At 41.3% G+C, this 19,379-nt stretch overlaps 2 protein-coding genes across 10 annotated transcripts in view; one reads left to right on the top strand and one right to left on the bottom strand.

Annotated features, from left to right (window-relative positions):
* Positions 1 to 226: 226 nt before the first annotated feature.
* On the top strand, positions 227 to 17,662 carry LOC101745396 (BRISC and BRCA1-A complex member 1). 3 transcript variants are annotated; one of them, XM_062670183.1, is made up of 3 exons: positions 227 to 326; positions 15,175 to 15,261; positions 16,084 to 17,662. In XM_062670183.1, the coding sequence occupies exons 2-3, from the start codon at positions 15,200 to 15,202 to the stop codon at positions 16,868 to 16,870; spliced, it is 849 nt and encodes a 282-aa protein (XP_062526167.1). In that variant the 5' UTR covers positions 227 to 326; positions 15,175 to 15,199; the 3' UTR covers positions 16,871 to 17,662. The 3 variants fall into 3 exon arrangements, with proteins under 3 accessions (XP_062526167.1, XP_004931149.1, XP_021207004.1); XM_004931092.5 differs by lacking the exon at positions 227 to 326 and adding an exon at positions 14,064 to 14,276; XM_021351329.3 differs by lacking the exon at positions 227 to 326 and adding an exon at positions 14,064 to 14,308.
* The window catches only part of LOC101745630 (PH and SEC7 domain-containing protein), a 42,834-nt gene continuing 40,392 nt past the window's right edge, over positions 16,938 to 19,379 (bottom strand). For all 7 annotated transcript variants that reach the window (XM_021351323.3, XM_021351324.3, XM_062670173.1 and 4 more), the window contains one exon: positions 16,938 to 19,333. In XM_021351323.3, coding sequence (XP_021206998.2) covers positions 19,232 to 19,333 — 102 coding nt within the window. In that variant the 3' untranslated portion in view covers positions 16,938 to 19,231. The remainder of the gene's footprint in view (positions 19,334 to 19,379) is intronic.

Raw genomic sequence — 19,379 nt, 5'->3', positions numbered from 1 at the left:
GTTAGATAATCGTATCAGCTATTTATGTTTAAGAATAACTAACATAAACCAAGGATTTTTGGTGTAAATCTCGAATGAATTTTTTTTTTTTTATATAACAGAATATGTGTTTGTTTTTGTTAATTGAAAATTTATTTAAATAAACATTGTCAAAATAATCTCGCAAGAAGCCGATTGCTACACTGAAAAAAGGAAAAATAATATTTTAAACTAAAAAGTCGAGCTACCACTAACCGTAAACAAACTTGAATTTCAAAAAACAATTTGTTTTTCAAATCATGTTTCAAAAAATCTTACTTTATTTTTAATTGGATTCTGTTTAATGTGTACCGTACAATGGGGTAAATAGGGACAAAATCGACCTTCAGATTGAATTTTAAAATAGTTCCAATTAAATAGTCACTGCTCAACCAAAGAAATTAGTTGAGTCTTGAACGTACCTAGGTGATAAAAACCGTTACATTATTTTAATTATTCATTTTAAAGAAATAATCGGTAAAATAATGGCCGTCCCAATTTACCCAGCGTCCGGGGTAAATTGACACGGTTAAGGGTTAAATTGGGATATTTGTAAGGGTTGTCAACTCGCAGTACTGCGATATATAGGTAGGTGCCATATAATTATTTATATGGACCGAAATGATAAATACAATCCATAATTTAAGCACAATACACAACATAGTGTAAATTAAGCTGGTTTAACACTACAAGTCCGACTGGCGGGACTTTTGTGAATTTTCGTGAGTTCGTTGTTCCGGGCTGTTGGCGAAGATGATATAGAAATAATGTTACACTGATTTGGTATGAGGTTTTAATATAAAGAGCGACACAATAACTAGCATAAAATACAAAATGAGTTGAGAATCGTACAATTAATCTAAGACTCGCAATATTTTTCTGGTCGTCGTCGCGCGCGCTGAGGGCGTGTGTTTTCGCGCTCAGAGAGCTCTGTCTCAGCGGGCGGTAAGGCGGCGGCGGGGGCGGTATCGCACGTTCGGAAATTACGTTCCGTTATATCCTCCCCCTCCGAGTCACTAGAACGCCTCGTTAGTGGCTCGGCAGAAACAACAAGACGGGGCCGTCCACGCAGGCGTCGAGGCTGTACTGGAGCTGAGACCTGACCGGTTTGATTATGATACGGCTTCAAATGAGAAGCATGAAATTTCCCTAAAACCTGCGAATTCAAATCAGTAATCTCATAGGTAGTAGGACTAACGATATTGCTAATCTGGTAGGGTCCGTCACGCTTAGGCATGAACTTCTTCGTTCTACCTTTGGCGGCATCACTTAACAAGTGCGTTGAGAGAAGGACTAGATCACCTACTTGGTAACTGGGACCAGATAATCGACTTTTATCGGATTGCAACTTTCTATCATCCTGATGATGTTCAGCCCTATCTCTAATTGAATCCCAATTATCTAAAAATCTACGGAGATACGGAGTAATTTGAGGAAGGAAATTCTCTTTATCTAGTATGCCCCTTAAATCACGCTGCGCGTCGAATGGGGTACGCATTTCTCTGGCAAACATAACCTGAGCGGGACTGGCACCTGTCGTGGCACACGTGGCACTATTCATGGAAAATCGCACGGAAGACAAAAATTTAGGCCATGATCGGTGCTCATTTTTGACCAATATCGAGAGCTGAGTACGTAGGTCCCGGTTCTTCCTTTCAGCAGGATTTGCTTCTGGATGATATAGAGGAATGAGGTTTTGCTTGATGCCAAGAATAAACATGCATTGTTGCATGGTGGCGGAAATAAATTGGACACCATTGTCTGAGATAATACGGCGTGGGAAACCATATCGAAGGAAGTATTCATTAATGAGTACGGGCGCACAAATTTCAGCAGTGGCTTCTGTCAGAGCGAACAATTCTACCCACCTGGTGGCGGTGTCTTCGACTAGTAGTACCCATTTCTCGCCATGCTCGCCTTTCGGTAAGGGTCCGAAGAGATCGATGGCGAGTACTTCTCCACGCTGATTGAGGACTGGTGTCTGTAGGAGTCCAAAAGGCTTTTGATTGGATGCCTTGTAACGCTGGCACTCTTCACAATTCTTGAGATAATCTGCAATATACTTGCGCATGCCAACGAAATAATAATGATGACTGATCCGATTAAAGGTCCGCTCCACTCCTTGGTGGCCGGCTGTGGGAGCGTCATGAAATTCTTGCAAAATCTTCTCACGCATAGTAATGGGCACCACGAGCTGAGGTTGATCACTATCCGAATCTGGAAGATAACGGTATAAAACACCTTGGTTCATTAGGTACCCTCTATCCAACCATTGAGTGCTGACCGGTTCGGGGTCTTCAAGACTAGTGATGATTTTGGCAACCTCTGGGTCATCCAACTGCTCCTTACGTAAATCGGCGGAACTTATACGTGGTAAATCGACGATAACATTGCAGACATCACAACTGTCAAGGATGGCATCATCGCACTGAGGACGGCTAAGAGTGTCAGCCACAACATTGGCCTTACCAGGCGTGTATTCGTAATGAATATCCAGGGCTTGCAATTTCATAGCCCATCTGATGAGACGTCCATTGGGCGTCTTGAGAGTTAAGAGCCACTTGAGAGGCTGATGGTCACTTTTTACATAAACCGGATGTCCATCCAAATAACCACGGAACTTATCGGTTGCCCAAACAACCGCTAAAGCCTCCTTCTCGGTGGTGGTATAATTTTTCTCAGCTGGAATCAACAATCGACTGGCGTACTCGATGGGTTTTTCGTCGATGCCCTCACCTTGCAACAACACAGCCCCTAAGGCATAGTTGCTAGCGTCTGTCCGCAACACAAAAGGCTTAGTATAGTCTGCTTGAACTAATATGGGTGCCGAAGTCAATCTATCCTTTAGACACTGGAATGCTTCTTGCTGCTGACTATCCCATCTCCATGACTCGTTTTTACGAGTGAGTTTAGTTAATGGTTGGGCTACTTGCGAAAAATTTGGTATAAACTTTCTGAACCATGAGCACGTCTGTAAAAATGACTTTAAATGTTTCAGATTTCTAGGGCTAGCCATTTGTAGGACTGCGTCGACCTTAGAGGGATCCGGCTTGATACCTTCAGGGGTTACCACGTGGCCCAGGTAATTAATCTCTGAACGAGCAAAGAAGCACTTAGCACGATTGGCCCTTAAACCGAATAGACGCAGACGTTCAAATACTTTTCGTAGGTCCTCCAGATGGCTTTCAAAATCCTCAGAAATAATTAATAAATCGTCCAAATAAGCCAGCAGTACAATACCTTGTAAACTAGAGCCAGAACGGAACCGATCGATCAAACGTTGGAACGTGGACGGTGCGTTCTTCAATCCGAATGGCATTCGCGTGAAACGGAACGTCCCAAACGGCGTTATAAATGCAGTTTTATCGCGATCAGCTGGGCGCACCTGGACTTGCCAATAGCCAGCCTTTAGGTCTATTGAAGTCATAAAACAATGACGCTTCGTCAGCTGCAAAAGCTCGTCTATGAGCGGAGGTGGATAATTATCAGTTTTAGTGACAGCATTTAACTTTCGATAGTCGACACAAAATCGGATGCCGTTATCCTTCTTGGGAACTAAAACAGCAGGAGAGGTCCATGCAGACTCGCATTCCTCAATAATACCATCCGCAAGCATTTTGTCAAGTTCAGTTTTCATGACATCTCTACGTGCAGGTGTGAGGCGATACGGCGGGACTGAGATGGGCGCATGGTCTCCTGTATCAATACGATGTTCAGCGTACGGCGTTGGGTCTCCCCCTGGTCTGAAGATATCCTCGTTGCACTGCAGAAGAGTAGCTAGGCGGTCACGCTCGGGAGGACACAGCATAGTTCCCTCGTCTTCTCTTAAGAAATCAGCAGCAGAACAAGGCGTGAGGTCACTGGGATACTCGAACTCCAATGGAAAAACACGTTCAGAACCTTGGTAGCGCCATGTCGAAGTATCGAAGTCAATGGCTAAACCAGCTGCTACTAAAAAATCTACACCCAATAATGTGTCATTATCCTGGGCGTCCGGAAATACGACGAATTCTGTGAGAATCATCTTACACGGTAATAACTTCACGTCAAGTGTCGTTGTCAGCATTTGTCGTGTTTGCATTGAACCATCGGCGAGCTTAACACGCATAGAACTACGCACAAAAGGTTGATTATGCTGTTGCAGTAGGGCGTAGAGTGAAGAACCGGCAACAGTTCGCTTGGCTGCGGTGTCGATTAAACCCCTACCTCGGATTCCTAAAATCTCTATACCTAAAATAGGTCGTCGCGCGTTGCCATTTTGCGAAGAAGTTACAGACGAAAAGGTGACAAAACTATCACAATTAAAATTTGTGGTCCCTTTAACCGGTGCACAACTTTCCAGGTTGTGTCCTGAAAAATTTTTGGTCACCCTACTTTTATTATCGAATTCCTGGTTTTGTCCTGAAAAAATCATGGTCGCCCTAGTTGGTAACGGACCACGTGATGGACACTGACGAGAAAGTTTCGTTTTCCATTTATGTCTATTATTTACGACGCACTGATTAACACAAAATTCCCTAGGAGATACTGATTTCAATTCGCTAGGTACATGAGTGCGGTTAAAACACTCCCCTTGCTTAACAGGACGAGATAAGTATGTAAACAAAGGCGTATCATCGGAACGCGGCAAATTTGAAACAATTTGTTTATCAACACGTTTATGGGACGAGTTTACATTACATTTACGGGCAAAATTATTATTTACGGGGGGTGTACTTACATTATTACATGATACCAAACTTGGCTGAGCAGTGTGTAGCGATGACTTAACATAATTTGGGCGCTCAGTATGAACACTACTGGATAAACACAAGTCAGGTACAGCCCCAGTAAAACCCATAGGTAAACTTGCCAAATTACTCACCTGGACGGACGACTTACCAACAGCTGATGTCTCAGCGGTCGTTGTACTTCGCGATCGCGTTCGCGGTATTTGAATAAAATCGACCGCGCTAAAATTTGAACTACATTTGGAACAATTAGAACGTATGACTCCGCTCGCGCCGCAACCGTAACATTTAATATTATTTACTTTACTAACTACGTTATCGTTACTGTCATTCGCGGTTTGTTTTAATAACAATTTACGACACTGATCACGCGTATGACCGTAACTTTTACAATAAACACAGTATCGACGTTTCTTGGGTTTTTCGGCGGTCGGAGTGGCGTCGGCGTTATCGCCTGACGAACGTTGGCGCGGGAAAACTTCTACAGCGGCCGTAGGTACACGCTGCGTTGCAGGCCGCGGCGGCTCGAGTCGAGCGCGGGCGCCGGCGGCGGCGGCACCCTTTGATGTCTCGGCGACGGCGTTTGAAGTATGCGCTTCTTTCGTAGAATCCTCAACACTTCGTGCTTTTTGCAGGAGAACATTGAAACTGGTGATTTCCTCTCTACGAAGGCGTTTACGAATTTTATGATGCAATAATCCGTATATCATATCGAGCTCCACTTTTTCACATAGGTCGCCTCGAGGTAGCTTCGCGAGGAGTGCTCGAGCCCTGGCGACAAACAGGTCGGTTTTCTCCATAGGCTGCTGGCCGTCTGCGAATAGGTCGACATAAATTCTGTGGGGTGGGCGGCGATCACCAAAAGCACTTCGTAGATTTGAGATGACGTCTTCCCATGTAGAAACTTGATGCTTGATACCCTGCCACCAGGTAGCGGCGGTGTGTGTCAGCAACATGGAAATACCTTTTACGGCTACGTCATCGGGAACATTGGCGGCGTCTCTGTACGATTCTATTGCGTCGATAAAACCTTCTACTGACTCGTCTGCGCGTCCGCTGAATACAGATTTGCAGCGGCTGAAGTTGTTGACGGGCCGATGGTCGAATGTAGGAGTCGCCGACTGCCTGACGCTATCTAACAGCTCCCGGAACGCGTCTAGCTGCGTTCGTTGAAGGGTGTCGATCAGCATGGTGATGTCTTCCGGGCGGAAGCAAACACTGGCGGGCGGCGCGTCACTCGACGGCGCGTGGGGCGGCGACGCGGCTCTCGCGTCGCGCTCCTCGGAATTCGGCATCTTCTTTGGCGGCATTATTTGAGGACGGTTTAGTCGGTAAAGTCAGGAAAACACAAATCGTTCATGCAGGCACAATAATTTCTTATAAATATCACTTCACAGCCCCACGTTGGGCGCCATTTTTAACACTACAAGTCCGACTGGCGGGACTTTTGTGAATTTTCGTGAGTTCGTTGTTCCGGGCTGTTGGCGAAGATGATATAGAAATAATGTTACACTGATTTGGTATGAGGTTTTAATATAAAGAGCGACACAATAACTAGCATAAAATACAAAATGAGTTGAGAATCGTACAATTAATCTAAGACTCGCAATATTTTTCTGGTCGTCGTCGCGCGCGCTGAGGGCGTGTGTTTTCGCGCTCAGAGAGCTCTGTCTCAGCGGGCGGTAAGGCGGCGGCGGGGGCGGTATCGCACGTTCGGAAATTACGTTCCGTTATATCCTCCCCCTCCGAGTCACTAGAACGCCTCGTTAGTGGCTCGGCAGAAACAACAAGACGGGGCCGTCCACGCAGGCGTCGAGGCTGTACTGGAGCTGAGACCTGACCGGTTTGATTACGATACGGCTTCAAATGAGAAGCATGAAATTTCCCTAAAACCTGCGAATCCAAATCAGTAACCTCATAGGTAGTAGGACTAACGATATTACTAATCTAGTAGGGTCCGTCACGCTTAGGCATGAACTTCTTCGTTCTACCTTTGGCGGCATCACTTAACAAGTGCGTTGAGAGAAGGACTAGATCACCTATTTGGTATCTGGGACCAGATAACTGAATTTTGTCGGTTTGCTACTTCCTATCATCCTGATGATGTTCAGCGTAAGGCATTGGGGCTCCCCCTGGTCTGAAGACATCCTCGAGCACTCCTCGCGAAGCTACCTCGAGGCGACTTATGTGAAAAAGTGGAGCTCGATATGATATACGGATTACTGCATCATAAAATACGTAAACGCCTTCGTAGAGAGGAAATCACCAGTTTCAATGTTCTCCTGCAAAAAGCACGAAGTATTGAGGATTCTACGAAAGAAGCGCATACTTCAAACGCCGTCGCCGAGACATCAAAGGGTGCCGCCGCCGCCGCCCGCGCTCGACTCGAGCCGCCGCGGCCTGCAACGCAGCGTGTACCTACGGCCGCTGTTGAAGTTTCCCCGCGCCAACGTTCGTCAGGCGATAACGCCGACGCCACTCCGACCGCCGAAAAACCCGAGAAACGTCGATACTGTGTTTATTGTAAAAGTTACGGTCATACGCGTGATCAGTGTCGTAAATTGTTATTAAAACAAACCGCGAATGACAGTAACGATAACGTAGTTAGTAAAGTAAATAATATTAAATGTTACGGTTGCGGCGCGAGCGGAGTCATACGTTCTAATTGTTCCAAATGTAGTTCAAATTTTAGCGCGGTCGATTTTATTCAAATACCGCGAACGCGATCGCGAAGTACAACGACCGCTGAGACATCAGCTGTTGGTAAGCCGTCCGCCCAGGTGAGTAATTTGGCAAGTTTACCTATGGTTTTTACTGGGGCTGTACCTGACTTGTTTTTATCCAGTAGTGTTCATACCGAGCGCCCAAATTATGTTAATTCATCGCTACACACTGCTCAGCTAAGTTTGGTATCATGTAATAATGTAAGTACACCCCCCGTAAATAATAATTTTGCCCGTAAATGTAATGTAAACTCGTCCCATAAACGTGTTGATAAACAAATTGTTTCAAATTTGCCGCGTTTCGATGATACGCCTTTGTTTACATACTTATCCCGTCCTGTTAAGCAGGGGGAGTGTTTTAACCGCACTCATGTACCTAGCGAATTGAAATCAGTATCTCCTAGGGAATTTTGTGTTAATCAGTGCGTCGTAAATAATAGACATAAATGGAAAACGAAACATTCTCGTCAGTGCCTGTCACGTGGTCCGTCACCGAGTAGGGCGACCATGATTTTTTCAGGACAAAACCAGAAATTCGATAATAAAAGTAGGGTGACCAAAATTTTTTCAGGACACAACCTGGAAAGTTGTGCACCGGTTAAAGGGACCACAAATTTTAATTGTGATAGTTTTGTCACCTTTTCGTCTGTAACTTCTTCGCAAAATGGCAACGCGCGACGACCTATTTTAGGTATAGAGATTTTAGGAATCCGAGGTAGGGGTTTAATCGACACCGCAGCCAAGCGAACTGTTGCCGGTTCTTCACTCTACGCCCTACTGCAACAGCATAATCAACCTTTTGTGCGTAGTTCTATGCGTGTTAAGCTCGCCGATGGTTCAATGCAAACACGACAAATGCTGACAACGACACTTGACGTGAAGTTATTACCGTGTAAGATGATTCTCACAGAATTCGTCGTATTTCCGGACGCCCAGGATAATGACACATTATTGGGTGTAGATTTTTTAGTAGCAGCTGGTTTAGCCATTGACTTCGATACTTCGACATGGCGCTACCAAGGTTCTGAACGAGTTTTTCCATTGGAGTTCGAGTATCCCAGTGACCTCACGCCTTGTTCTGCTGCTGATTTCTTAAGAGAAGACGAGGGAACTATGCTGTGTCCTCCAGAGCGTTAACCGCCTAGCTTCTCTTCTGCAGTGCAACGAGGATGTCTTCAGACCAGGGGGAGCCCCAATGCCTTACGCTGAACATCATCAGGATGATAGGAAATAGCAAACCGACAAAATTCAGTTATCTGGTCCCAGTTAGCAAGTAGGTGATCTAGTCCTTCTCTCAACGCACTTGTTAAGTGATGCCGCCAAAGGTAGAACGAAGAAGTTCATGCCTAAGCGTGACGGACCCTACCAGATTAGTAATATCGTTAGTCCTACTACCTATGAGGTTACTGATTTGAATTCGCAGGTTTTAGGGAAATTTCATGCTTCTCATTTGAAGCCGTATCATAATCAAACCGGTCAGGTCTCAGCTCCAGTACAGCCTCGACGCCTGCGTGGACGGCCCCGCCTTGTTGTTTCTGCCGAGCCACCAACGAGGCGTTCTAGTGACTCGGAGGGGGAGGATATAACGGAACGTAATTTCCGAACGTGCGATACCGCCCCCGCCGCCGCCTTACCCCCCGCTGAGACAGAGCTCTTTGAGCGCGAAAACACACGCCCTCAGCGCGCGCGACGACGACCAGTAAAATATTGCGAGTCTTAGATTAACTGTACGATTCTCAACACATTTTGTATTTTATGTTAATCATTGTGTCGCTTTTATATTAAAACCTCATACCAAATCAGCGTAAACATTATTTCTATATCATCTTCGCCAACAGCCCGGAACAACGAACTCACGAAAATTCACAAAAGTCCCGCCAGTCGGACTTGTAGTGTTAAAAATGGCGCCCAACGTGGCGGAACGTAATTTCCGAACGTGCGATACCGCCCCCGCCGCCGCCTTACCGCCCGCTGAGACAGAGCTCTCTGAGCGCGAAAAACACACGCCCTCAGCGCGCGCGACGACGACCAGTAAGATATTGCGAGTCTTAGTTTAACTGTACGATTCTCAACTCATTTTGTATTTTGTTAGTTATTGTGTCGCTTTTTTATATTAAACCTCATACCAAATCAGTGTAAACATTATTTATATATCATCTTCGCCAACAGCCCGGAACAACGAACTCACGAAAATTCACAAAAGTCCCGCCAGTCGGACTTGTAGTGTTAAAAATGGCGCCCGAACGTTTAGCTGTGAAGTGATATTTATAAGAAATTATTGTGCCTGCATGAACGATTTGTGTTTTCCTGACTTTACCGACTAAACCGTCGTCAAATAATGCCGCCGAAGAAGATGCCCAACTCCGAGGAGCGCGACGCGAGAGCCGCGTCGCCACCCCACGCGCCGTCGAGTGACGCGCCGCCCGCCAGTGTTTGCTTCCGCCCGGAAGACATCACCATGCTGATCGACACCCTTCAACGAACGCAGCTAGACGCGTTCCGGGAGCTGTTAGATAGCGTCAGGCAGTCGGCGACTCCTACATTCGACCATCGGCCCGCCAACAACTTCAGCCGCTGCAAATCTGTATTCAGCGGACGCGCAGACGAGTCAGTAGAAGGTTTTATCGACGCAATAGAATCGTACAGAGACGCCGCCAATGTTCCCGATGACGTAGCCGTAAAAGGTATTTCCATGTTGCTGACACACACCGCCGCTACCTGGTGGCAGGGTATCAAGCATCAAGTTTCTACATGGGAAGACGTCATCTCAAATCTACGAAGTGCTTTTGGTGATCGCCGCCCACCCCACAGAATTTATGTCGACCTATTCGCAGACGGCCAGCAGCCTATGGAGAAAACCGACCTGTTTGTCGCCAGGGCTCGAGCACTCCTCGCGAAGCTACCTCGAGGCGACCTATGTGAAAAAGTGGAGCTCGATATGATATACGGATTATTGCATCATAAAATTCGTAAACGCCTTCGTAGAGAGGAAATCACCAGTTTCAATGTTCTCCTGCAAAAAGCACGAAGTATTGAGGATTCTACGAAAGAAGCGCATACTTCAAACGCCGTCGCCGAGACATCAAAGGGTGCCGCCGCCGCCGCCCGCGCTCGACTCGAGCCGCCGCGGCCTGCAACGCAGCGTGTACCTACGGCCGCTGTAGAAGTTTCCCCGCGCCAACGTTCGTCAGGCGATAACGCCGACGCCACTCCGACCGCCGAAAAACCCGAGAAACGTCGATACTGTGTTTATTGTAAAAGTTACGGTCATACGCGTGATCAGTGTCGTAAATTGTTATTAAAACAAACCGCGAATGACAGTAACGACAACGTAGTTAGTAAAGTAAATAATATTAAATGTTACGGTTGCGGCGCGAGCGGAGTCTTACGTTCTAATTGTTCCAAATGTAGTTCAAATTTTAGCGCGGTCGATTTTATTCAAATACCGCGAACACGATCGCGAAGTACAACGACCGCTGAGACATCAGCTGTTGGTAAGCCGTCCGCCCAGGTGAGTAATTTGACAAGCTTACCTATGGTTTTTACTGGGGCTGTACCTGACTTGTGTTTATCCAGTAGTGTTCATACTGAGCGCCCAAATTATGTTAATTCATCGCTACACACTGCTCAGCCAAGTTTGGTATCATGTAATAATGTAAGTACACCCCCCGTAAATAATAATTTTGCCCGTAAATGTAATGTAAACTCGTCCCGTAAACGTGTTGATAAACAAATTGTTTCAAATTTACCGCGTTCCGACGATACGCCTTTGTTTACATACTTATCTCGTCCTGTTAAGCAGGGGGAGTGTTTTAACCGCACTCATGTACCTAGCGAATTGAAATCAGTATATCCTAGGGAATTTTGTGTTAATCAGTGCGTCGTAAATAATAGACATAAATGGAAAACGAAACGTTCTCGTCAGTGCCTGTCACGTGGTCCGTCACCGAGTAGGGCGACCATGATTTTTTCAGGACAAAACCAGGAATTCGATAATAAAAGTAGGGTGACCAAAAATTTTTCAGGACAAAAACTGGAAATTTATGCACCGGTTAAGGGGACCACAAATTTTAATTGTGATAGTTTTGTCACCCTTTCGTCTGTAACTTCTTCGCAAAATGGCAACGCGCGACGACCTATTTTAGGTATAGAGATTTTAGGAATCCGAGGTAGGGGTTTAATCGACACCGCAGCCAAGCGAACTGTTGCCGGTTCTTCACTCTACGCCTTACTGCAACAGCATAATCAGTCTTTTGTGTCTAGTTCTATACGTGTTAAGCTTGCCGATGGTTCAATTCAAACGCGACAAATGTTGTCAACGACACTTGATGTAAAATTATTACCGGGTAAAGTTATTCCCATGGAATTTGTCGTATTTCCGGACGCCTAGGATAATGACACATTATTGGGTGTAGACTTTTTAGTAGCAGCTGGTTTAGCCATCGACTTCCATACTTCGACATGGCGCTATCATGGTTCTGAACGAGTTTTTCCATTGGAGTTCGAGTACCCCAGTGACCTCACGCCTTGTTCTGCTGCTGATTTCTTAAGAGAAGACGAGGGAACTATGCTGTGTCCTCCAGAGCGTTAACCGCCTAGCTTCTCTTCTGCAGTGCAACGAGGATGTCTTCAGACCAGGAGGAGCCCCAATGCCTTACGCTGAACATTATCAGGATGATAGGAAGTAGCAAACCGACAAAATTCAGTTATCTGGTCCCAGTTACCAAGTAGGTGATCTAGTCCTTCTCTCAACGCACTTGTTAAGTGATGCCGCCAAAGGTAGAACGAAGAAGTTCATGCCTAAGCGTGACGGACCCTACCAGATTAGCAATATCGTTAGTCCTACTACCTATGAGGTTACTGATTTGAATTCGCAGGTTTTAGGGAAATTTCATACTTCTCATTTGAAGCCGTATCATAATCAAACCGGTCAGGTCTCAGCACCAGTACAGCCTCGACGCCTGCGTGGACGGCCCCGTCTTGTTGTTTCTGCCGAGCCACTAACGAGGCGTTCTAGTGACTCGGAGGGGGAGGATATAACGGAACGTAATTTCCGAACGTGCGATACCGCCCCCGCCGCCGCCTTACCGCCCGCTGAGACAGAGCTCTCTGAGCGCGAAAAACACACGCCCTCAGCGTGCGCGACGACGACCAGTAAGATATTGCGAGTCTTAGTTTAACTGTACGATTCTCAACTCATTTTGTATTTTGTTAGTTATTGTGTCGCTTTTTTATATTAAACCTCATACCAAATCAGTGTAAACATTATTTATATATCATCTTCGCCAACAGCCCGGAACAACGAACTCACGAAAATTCACAAAAGCCCGCCAGTCGGACTTGTAGTGTTAAAAATGATATAACGGAACTGGTTTCTATTCCGAAGCGATGTGACGTGAATGATAATCAACAATACAATGATCAAAAAAAGTATGTGCATGTTATATTTTAGAAAATTATTATTTAATTTCCTTAAAAATCACAACTCTGAAACAAAATGATAAAATAGAATAAAAAATAGAAAACAAAAGGACTGGAAATGCAATAATACAATTTTATTTAATCAACATTTTCAAAATAATCTTTGAGCAAGAGTAAGATATCAGGTGAATAAGATAAAAAAACAGCTTTATCTGATTACTGCCAATAATAACAAAAATAAAAGAAATTCTTTCTAAGCGAAATAACTAAACTCAATTAATTCACTCACTCATAATTGGATATCTCGGATTTTTAATTAATGTTACATTTAAAATCTGAAGCCTGTTTTTATTTGTGTGTGTTCGTTGTGAATGTTAACAAAATCATGATTCGACGCGTGAATAGATTCTGAAATAACAAAAGTTTTGATTCGTTTGAGTTCTTTTAACTTTTAATTTTTTTTATTGCTATAAAAAACATACGACCGGGCAGATATTACAAGGTAAATGTCGCGAAAAAAAAGTAATTATATATATACTTTTCTTTTACCTATAATACTTACATAAACTAACTGATAAACACATTAACCTTCTTTACATCACGCAATTAAGTGATAGTATAGGCTAAAAAATCTATTATAAGATATCAGTGACAACCCTAACAAGCCATCCCTATTTTGTCTTTTGGCGTTCCAATGTTATGTTTTCTCGTCCCTAATTTATCCAGTCTCGTTCCAAATTACCCTACATACGTCCCAATTTTCCCCAAAAAGAAAGGAAAAAATATACATTTTTTATTTTGTCGAAATATTGTATTTAAAATATGAATATTGCAACTTACCGTTTGTTGTGGTATTTCCAGATGTATTAAAAACTTATATAAACTGTGATCTTATTGAAAAAACAACGATAATATTACTTTTTTTAAAAGTTCTTTAAGCTGTTTTAAAACGCACTTTTCAACCACTATTTTAAATTTAATTTGACGAATTTTTGGGACCAACTTAATTCATGTTTAGTACTTCCGTAGTTAACTTGGTTTTTCTTCTATACATTGATAAATATTACCTTAAAGAAAATTAGGTAGATTCCGTGCTACAAGTACTTTGAGAATCTTCCGCAGGTTTGTCCCAATTTACCCCAGAATCCCAATTTACCCCATGTCATGGTATGTATGTACATTTGTTTTTAAATGTATTTTATATCGCGGACAAGTGGCTTATCTATGATAATAAAAACCTGCTCTTATTTGGACATTTAATGTAAATTTCTAACAAAAAATCTTCAAATAGATATGTATAGAATTTTTCAATAATTCGAACATAAAACTTAGTACCTATTGGGTTTAAACCGGAACTACAGCTTTGAGTGGTTACGCCAATAAAGTAAGTACAAGGCTCAGCATCATTTTTAAAAGGTTTGTGTGAAATAAAGGACGGTATGATATCCAATGAAATAAAACTAGTCTTAAAACTCATGTTTATGCAATTTATTCCCCAATGTACCTGAAACTCGACTTCTAATAAAATGCCAGTGGAATACAACTCTACAGAATTCTTGAATTTACAAAATTGATTGTGACTACAGTATTTCTTAGTAGAACTGACCAAAACAGGCATTCAGTCTGCCAAAGTATAGTAGTGTAGTTGATATAAAAAACATATATATTACGTTTCATTTTTATATTATTCCTATACTTAACAGTACTTTTCTATGAGGGGGCTCCTATATTGCTTCAGGAATCAGTGGTATAAAAATATTGTCAAATATAGAGTAGACTTAAACTACCTACCAGTAGACTTGAGACAATTAACAAGATAATTATCATCAATACACAATACAGCTTGAGTGTCTTCTATTTATATTCATCAATAGTATTATAATTTATTTAGTTTATTATAAATTATTTTATATTTATTGAAGTTTTTCAATGTTCCTATAGAGATTTGCAAAATCTAAACTAGCCAAGAAAGGTTGATGTTTGACAGTATTTTATTGGACTGTACTGACTCCACTGTAGCAACAATCACACGTAAAACTCATTAATTTGTCTTGGATTAGGAGACAATACACAAAGTGAATTGGAAGGCAATAGGTGTAGGAATTTAGATTAAGCTGCAAAGTTGGAGACAATGAGTCTAAAAGATACTGAGCTAGAAACTCAGAGCTGTATTACAGAAACTACTTCTAAGCACCACAGGCCATTTATAAAAATAAAATTGACCTATATCATAACGCCGAAAAGCTACTTATTATGGTGCATGATAGATTTTCTATTTACAGTATTATAATACATACATTTCAAATAATGGAAAGTCCTGAGACAGTATCTTCTAGTAACTCACATGGAGCATCAGACAGTGATTCAAGGTGAGCATCTAATATTGATTTATGGCTAGATATTTTGTAAAGAAAAACCTTTATTATATAAAACTCTAGTTTTAAAAAAGAATTTTCTTCAGTATTATTCAGTGTCATAGAATAAAGTTTGTCATTCAGTAAAAAGAAAGCTCAGTTTTGTATAGTTTATTAATACTGTTTAATTTATAATATTAATTTTAAGAGATTAAGGGCTTTAAATGTTGTTTTCTTATTATATCACAGAAGTTTTTACTGGTGGTAGGACCTCTTCAGTCCACATGGGTAGGTACCACCACCCTGCCTATTTCTGCTGTGAACCAGTAATGCGTTTTGGTTTGAAGGGTGGGGCAGCTGTTGTAACAATACTGAGACCTTAGAACTCATATCTCAAGGTGGGTGGCGGCATTTGTGTTGTAGATATCTATGGGCTCAGGTTGCCACTTAACATCTGTTGGGCTGTGAGCTCGTCCACCCATCCAACCAATAAAAAAAACAAGTCTATGATTGTTTATTCATTCTGAAATACTCTATATCATTATATATATATATATATTTTGTATTGCTTACTTGGGTGGACAAGCTCACAGCCCACCTGGTGTTAAATGGTTACTGGAGCCCATAGACATCTACGACGTAAATGCGCCACCCACCTTGAGATATAGTTCTAAGGTCTCAGTATAGTTACAACGTCTGCCCCACCCTTCAAACCGAAACACATTACTGCTTCACAAATAGGCAGGGTGGTGGTACCTACCCGTGTGGACTCACAAGAGGTCATACCACCAGTAATGCAATGTGTAATGCAATTATACAGCTTCTTTTTCTTATTAGACAATATGAAGATACGTCTGTCCTCGAGAATGAAGATGTTAAGGAAATACAAGAACAAGTTCTTGCAAATCTAGAGAAGCCTAATCTGCCAAATGTAAATGTACCAGAGAAAATAATTGTCTGCTTAGATGTTTGCTATGACAATCCAAATTCTCTATACCGTTTTGGTGATGGCACAACATTTTCTCCAATCAATATGTTGAAACGAATACTTGATTTCTTTTTTCATACAAAACATGCAATCAGCAAGAAAACTGAATTTGCATTGATAACACTTCAAGATGCAGGTGCATGTTGGACCCAGAATTTTACAAGCAATGTTAAAGATTTAATCAGTGCTATTGATTATGCACATGCTGAAGAAGCTACATCAGACACTTTTGATTTTGAAAAAGTATATGAACTAATAAGACATCATATAGAAATTCCTATGATGAAACCTGGAGAATCCTTACTGCCTCCTCCTTATATCGTCAGACTTCTGATTTTATATGGAAGATCTAATTGTGTTCCAGTAATTCCTCATGAAGACCCATGTTTCCAATATATAAGAAGTCAGATATATTTTTATACAGATATTCTGTTGGCACATGAAGATGATTGTGCTACGCATAAATGTGATGAAATATATGATGCATTACAGGATCTTGATAATGGCTATTCTTATGTGTTTGAGGTATCAAGAAATGCTACTAAAATACATGATTGTATTGCAAAATTGTTAGCACATCCACTACAGAGGCCCTTGCAAAAAAATACAGACTATTCTTTCGGTTCAAGATACTAGTATGTAAAATGTTAAAAACTATCCTCTTAAGTGTCTATTTGAAAAGGGTTATGAAAGTAAATGAAAATTTGTAAGGCTATTAATAAATATTTATTTTGATTTGTTAGACATTCTCTTTCTCTCATATTAAAAGATGATATTCCATAGGACTTTCAGATTTTAAATATACATACTTCATTTTAGAGTTGTCATTCTTCTCACTGCTCAATGCTTAGTCATGTTTTTTATAAACTGAAATGAAATTTAAAATACTGCTAGATGACTTAAAATGTAACTATACATTCGCACAGCCATCTTTACCTTACCAATAGATATTTTTTTATCATGTGTATACTATAAAGTTGAATATGCCACTACTGTGCTTTTAGATTATAAAGTTGTTAGTATTCAAAATGCAAGACATTTTAGATACAATTTTTGAGCAAAGTAAATTCTATAATGAGTAAATTCTTTTTTTTAATTTACAATTTTGGGGCACAATGTGTCTTACAATATGTCTATGTAATGTAAAAGAAATGCAGACTTAAATTATAAGCACAGAGAAAATGCTTTTATTAAAAAAGTAATATACTAACCACATTTTAAGAGTAAATAATACAAAGATAAACATAACATTTAAATAACTCGTAAAAATATTTATCTATTTACAATGATTAGTAACTGAAAGCAAAGTAGCCCTTTGGATTTATGTTCTATGATAAGTAATTCAAATTTATGTTATAATGGCCATTAAATGTAAATGTTAAATATCAATATTCTCAGTATCAATAAAAAGTTTTGTTTAAACATTTCCATAGGTACTATATTATTTGTTATTTGTCCAGACCTTTTCAGAAGTAAAAATGACACTCATCACCATAGATACTTTTGATAACATTTCATATAAAAATAAATAGCGAATTAATTCTATACTTTTCCTTTAATCATCAAAGCCCTTACGTAGTTTGCGTAATCAGTCAATCGTTATGATGATCTTCCACTCCAACATAAATATATAAATAAGCAAAAGTAGCTAAAAAAACATGAACACAAGCAAACCTCTCAAATACAATCGCTATTGATAAGTAACAAATATTTCTCAGAACCAGTCACATTATCTCATTCTACATGATAAAAAGTACTATAAATCACATTTGAGATCCTATGGATGTAACTATCGATGCCTATAATTTGACACTGGTTAATTTACGAACGAAATAAATAACTTCATGTTTCAGTCTCAACACTTTAAAAACTCTATTTACAAAAATGTAATAAAAATTTAGCTGTTGTCAAATAAAAATACCGATTTCAATATCACGGGTTACATTAAGCTAATGAGTCAACAGCTAAATCTGGCCACTTCTCTCACCATCAAGTACAATGAATAGTGATATAAATTATATGGAATGATAAATGATTTTCTTTTATAGCATCTTATCTAGCCAATTGTTTTGTGATTTCAAAAACATAATACTTAAAGCCTTTTAGTTGTTCAGCTCGACGAGCCGACGTAATAACCCACAAAATTGGCGAGTTCAGTTTAACTGGCATACTTGTCGTCGCCACGCGAAACTAATAAAACTATATATACCAACCACTACTTCACTATAATACAATGCTGATAAAAAGTTACAATTTACTTGTTTTTACTGTAGGCAATGAAGTTTTCACTGAAGTTCTCGTAATCGATTCCAACACACATACTCGTAGAGGACGAAACATAACGGCAATGCAGACAAATATTCAACATGTAGATAAATCGCAAGGAAGACAGGACTAGATGATTCGTTATTATAATTTATAAACCACTTTAAATATGAAACGTCCTTTATCGTTATTACTTCGCTCCGTTATTAGTCGCCTTCAGCCACCCAGAAAGTTTATACTTTGATATTATTATTTTTACACGCTAAGACCCACGCGTATTCGTAGTTCACTTTATTTAACATTATTATATTTTAGAATTCTGCTCGTGATTTCGTTACAATATGGATCTGCAAGGACTTAACAGTCAGAAACAGTTCATTTTGTATAGACATATGTTTTCCGATTTAAGGTTTTGAATACATATTTAACTACGACTGTATTTGACACTGGCACATCTTTAATATCACATATACTATGTCACCATCAGACGTAAGTCAACAGCGCAACAATCAACACTTGTAGGTGGGTAAACCGCTCACAGGGTACCAGACACAGTGAAGTTATATGGGTCGCTTAGGGTGAAAGTATATAGCGCAAGATAGGCAATTGAAACTAATACGCTTCCCTAGGTCGCGTTAGATCTTGGAATCAGCGGTGGGCGGACAGAGTGGGCGGCTAGAGCGTGGCCGCGCAGGGTCAGAGCAGACAGGCGGCGAGCACGTGCATGGCGCGTCAGGGCGGCGGCGCACGTGCGGGCGGCGCGGGAGCCTCCTCGGCGCCGGGCGCGCCCGCACGTGCTCGCATCACGGACGCGTACGTACGGTATCTCTTTATCTAGAACAAAAAGACTATTAGTTTTAATGTATCAATCTATCAAATA

Source organism: Bombyx mori, chromosome 9 (assembly GCF_030269925.1).
Source record: "Bombyx mori chromosome 9, ASM3026992v2".
NCBI lineage: Eukaryota > Metazoa > Arthropoda > Insecta > Lepidoptera > Bombycidae > Bombyx > Bombyx mori.
This window is presented reverse-complemented; position numbering and strand designations above follow the sequence as displayed.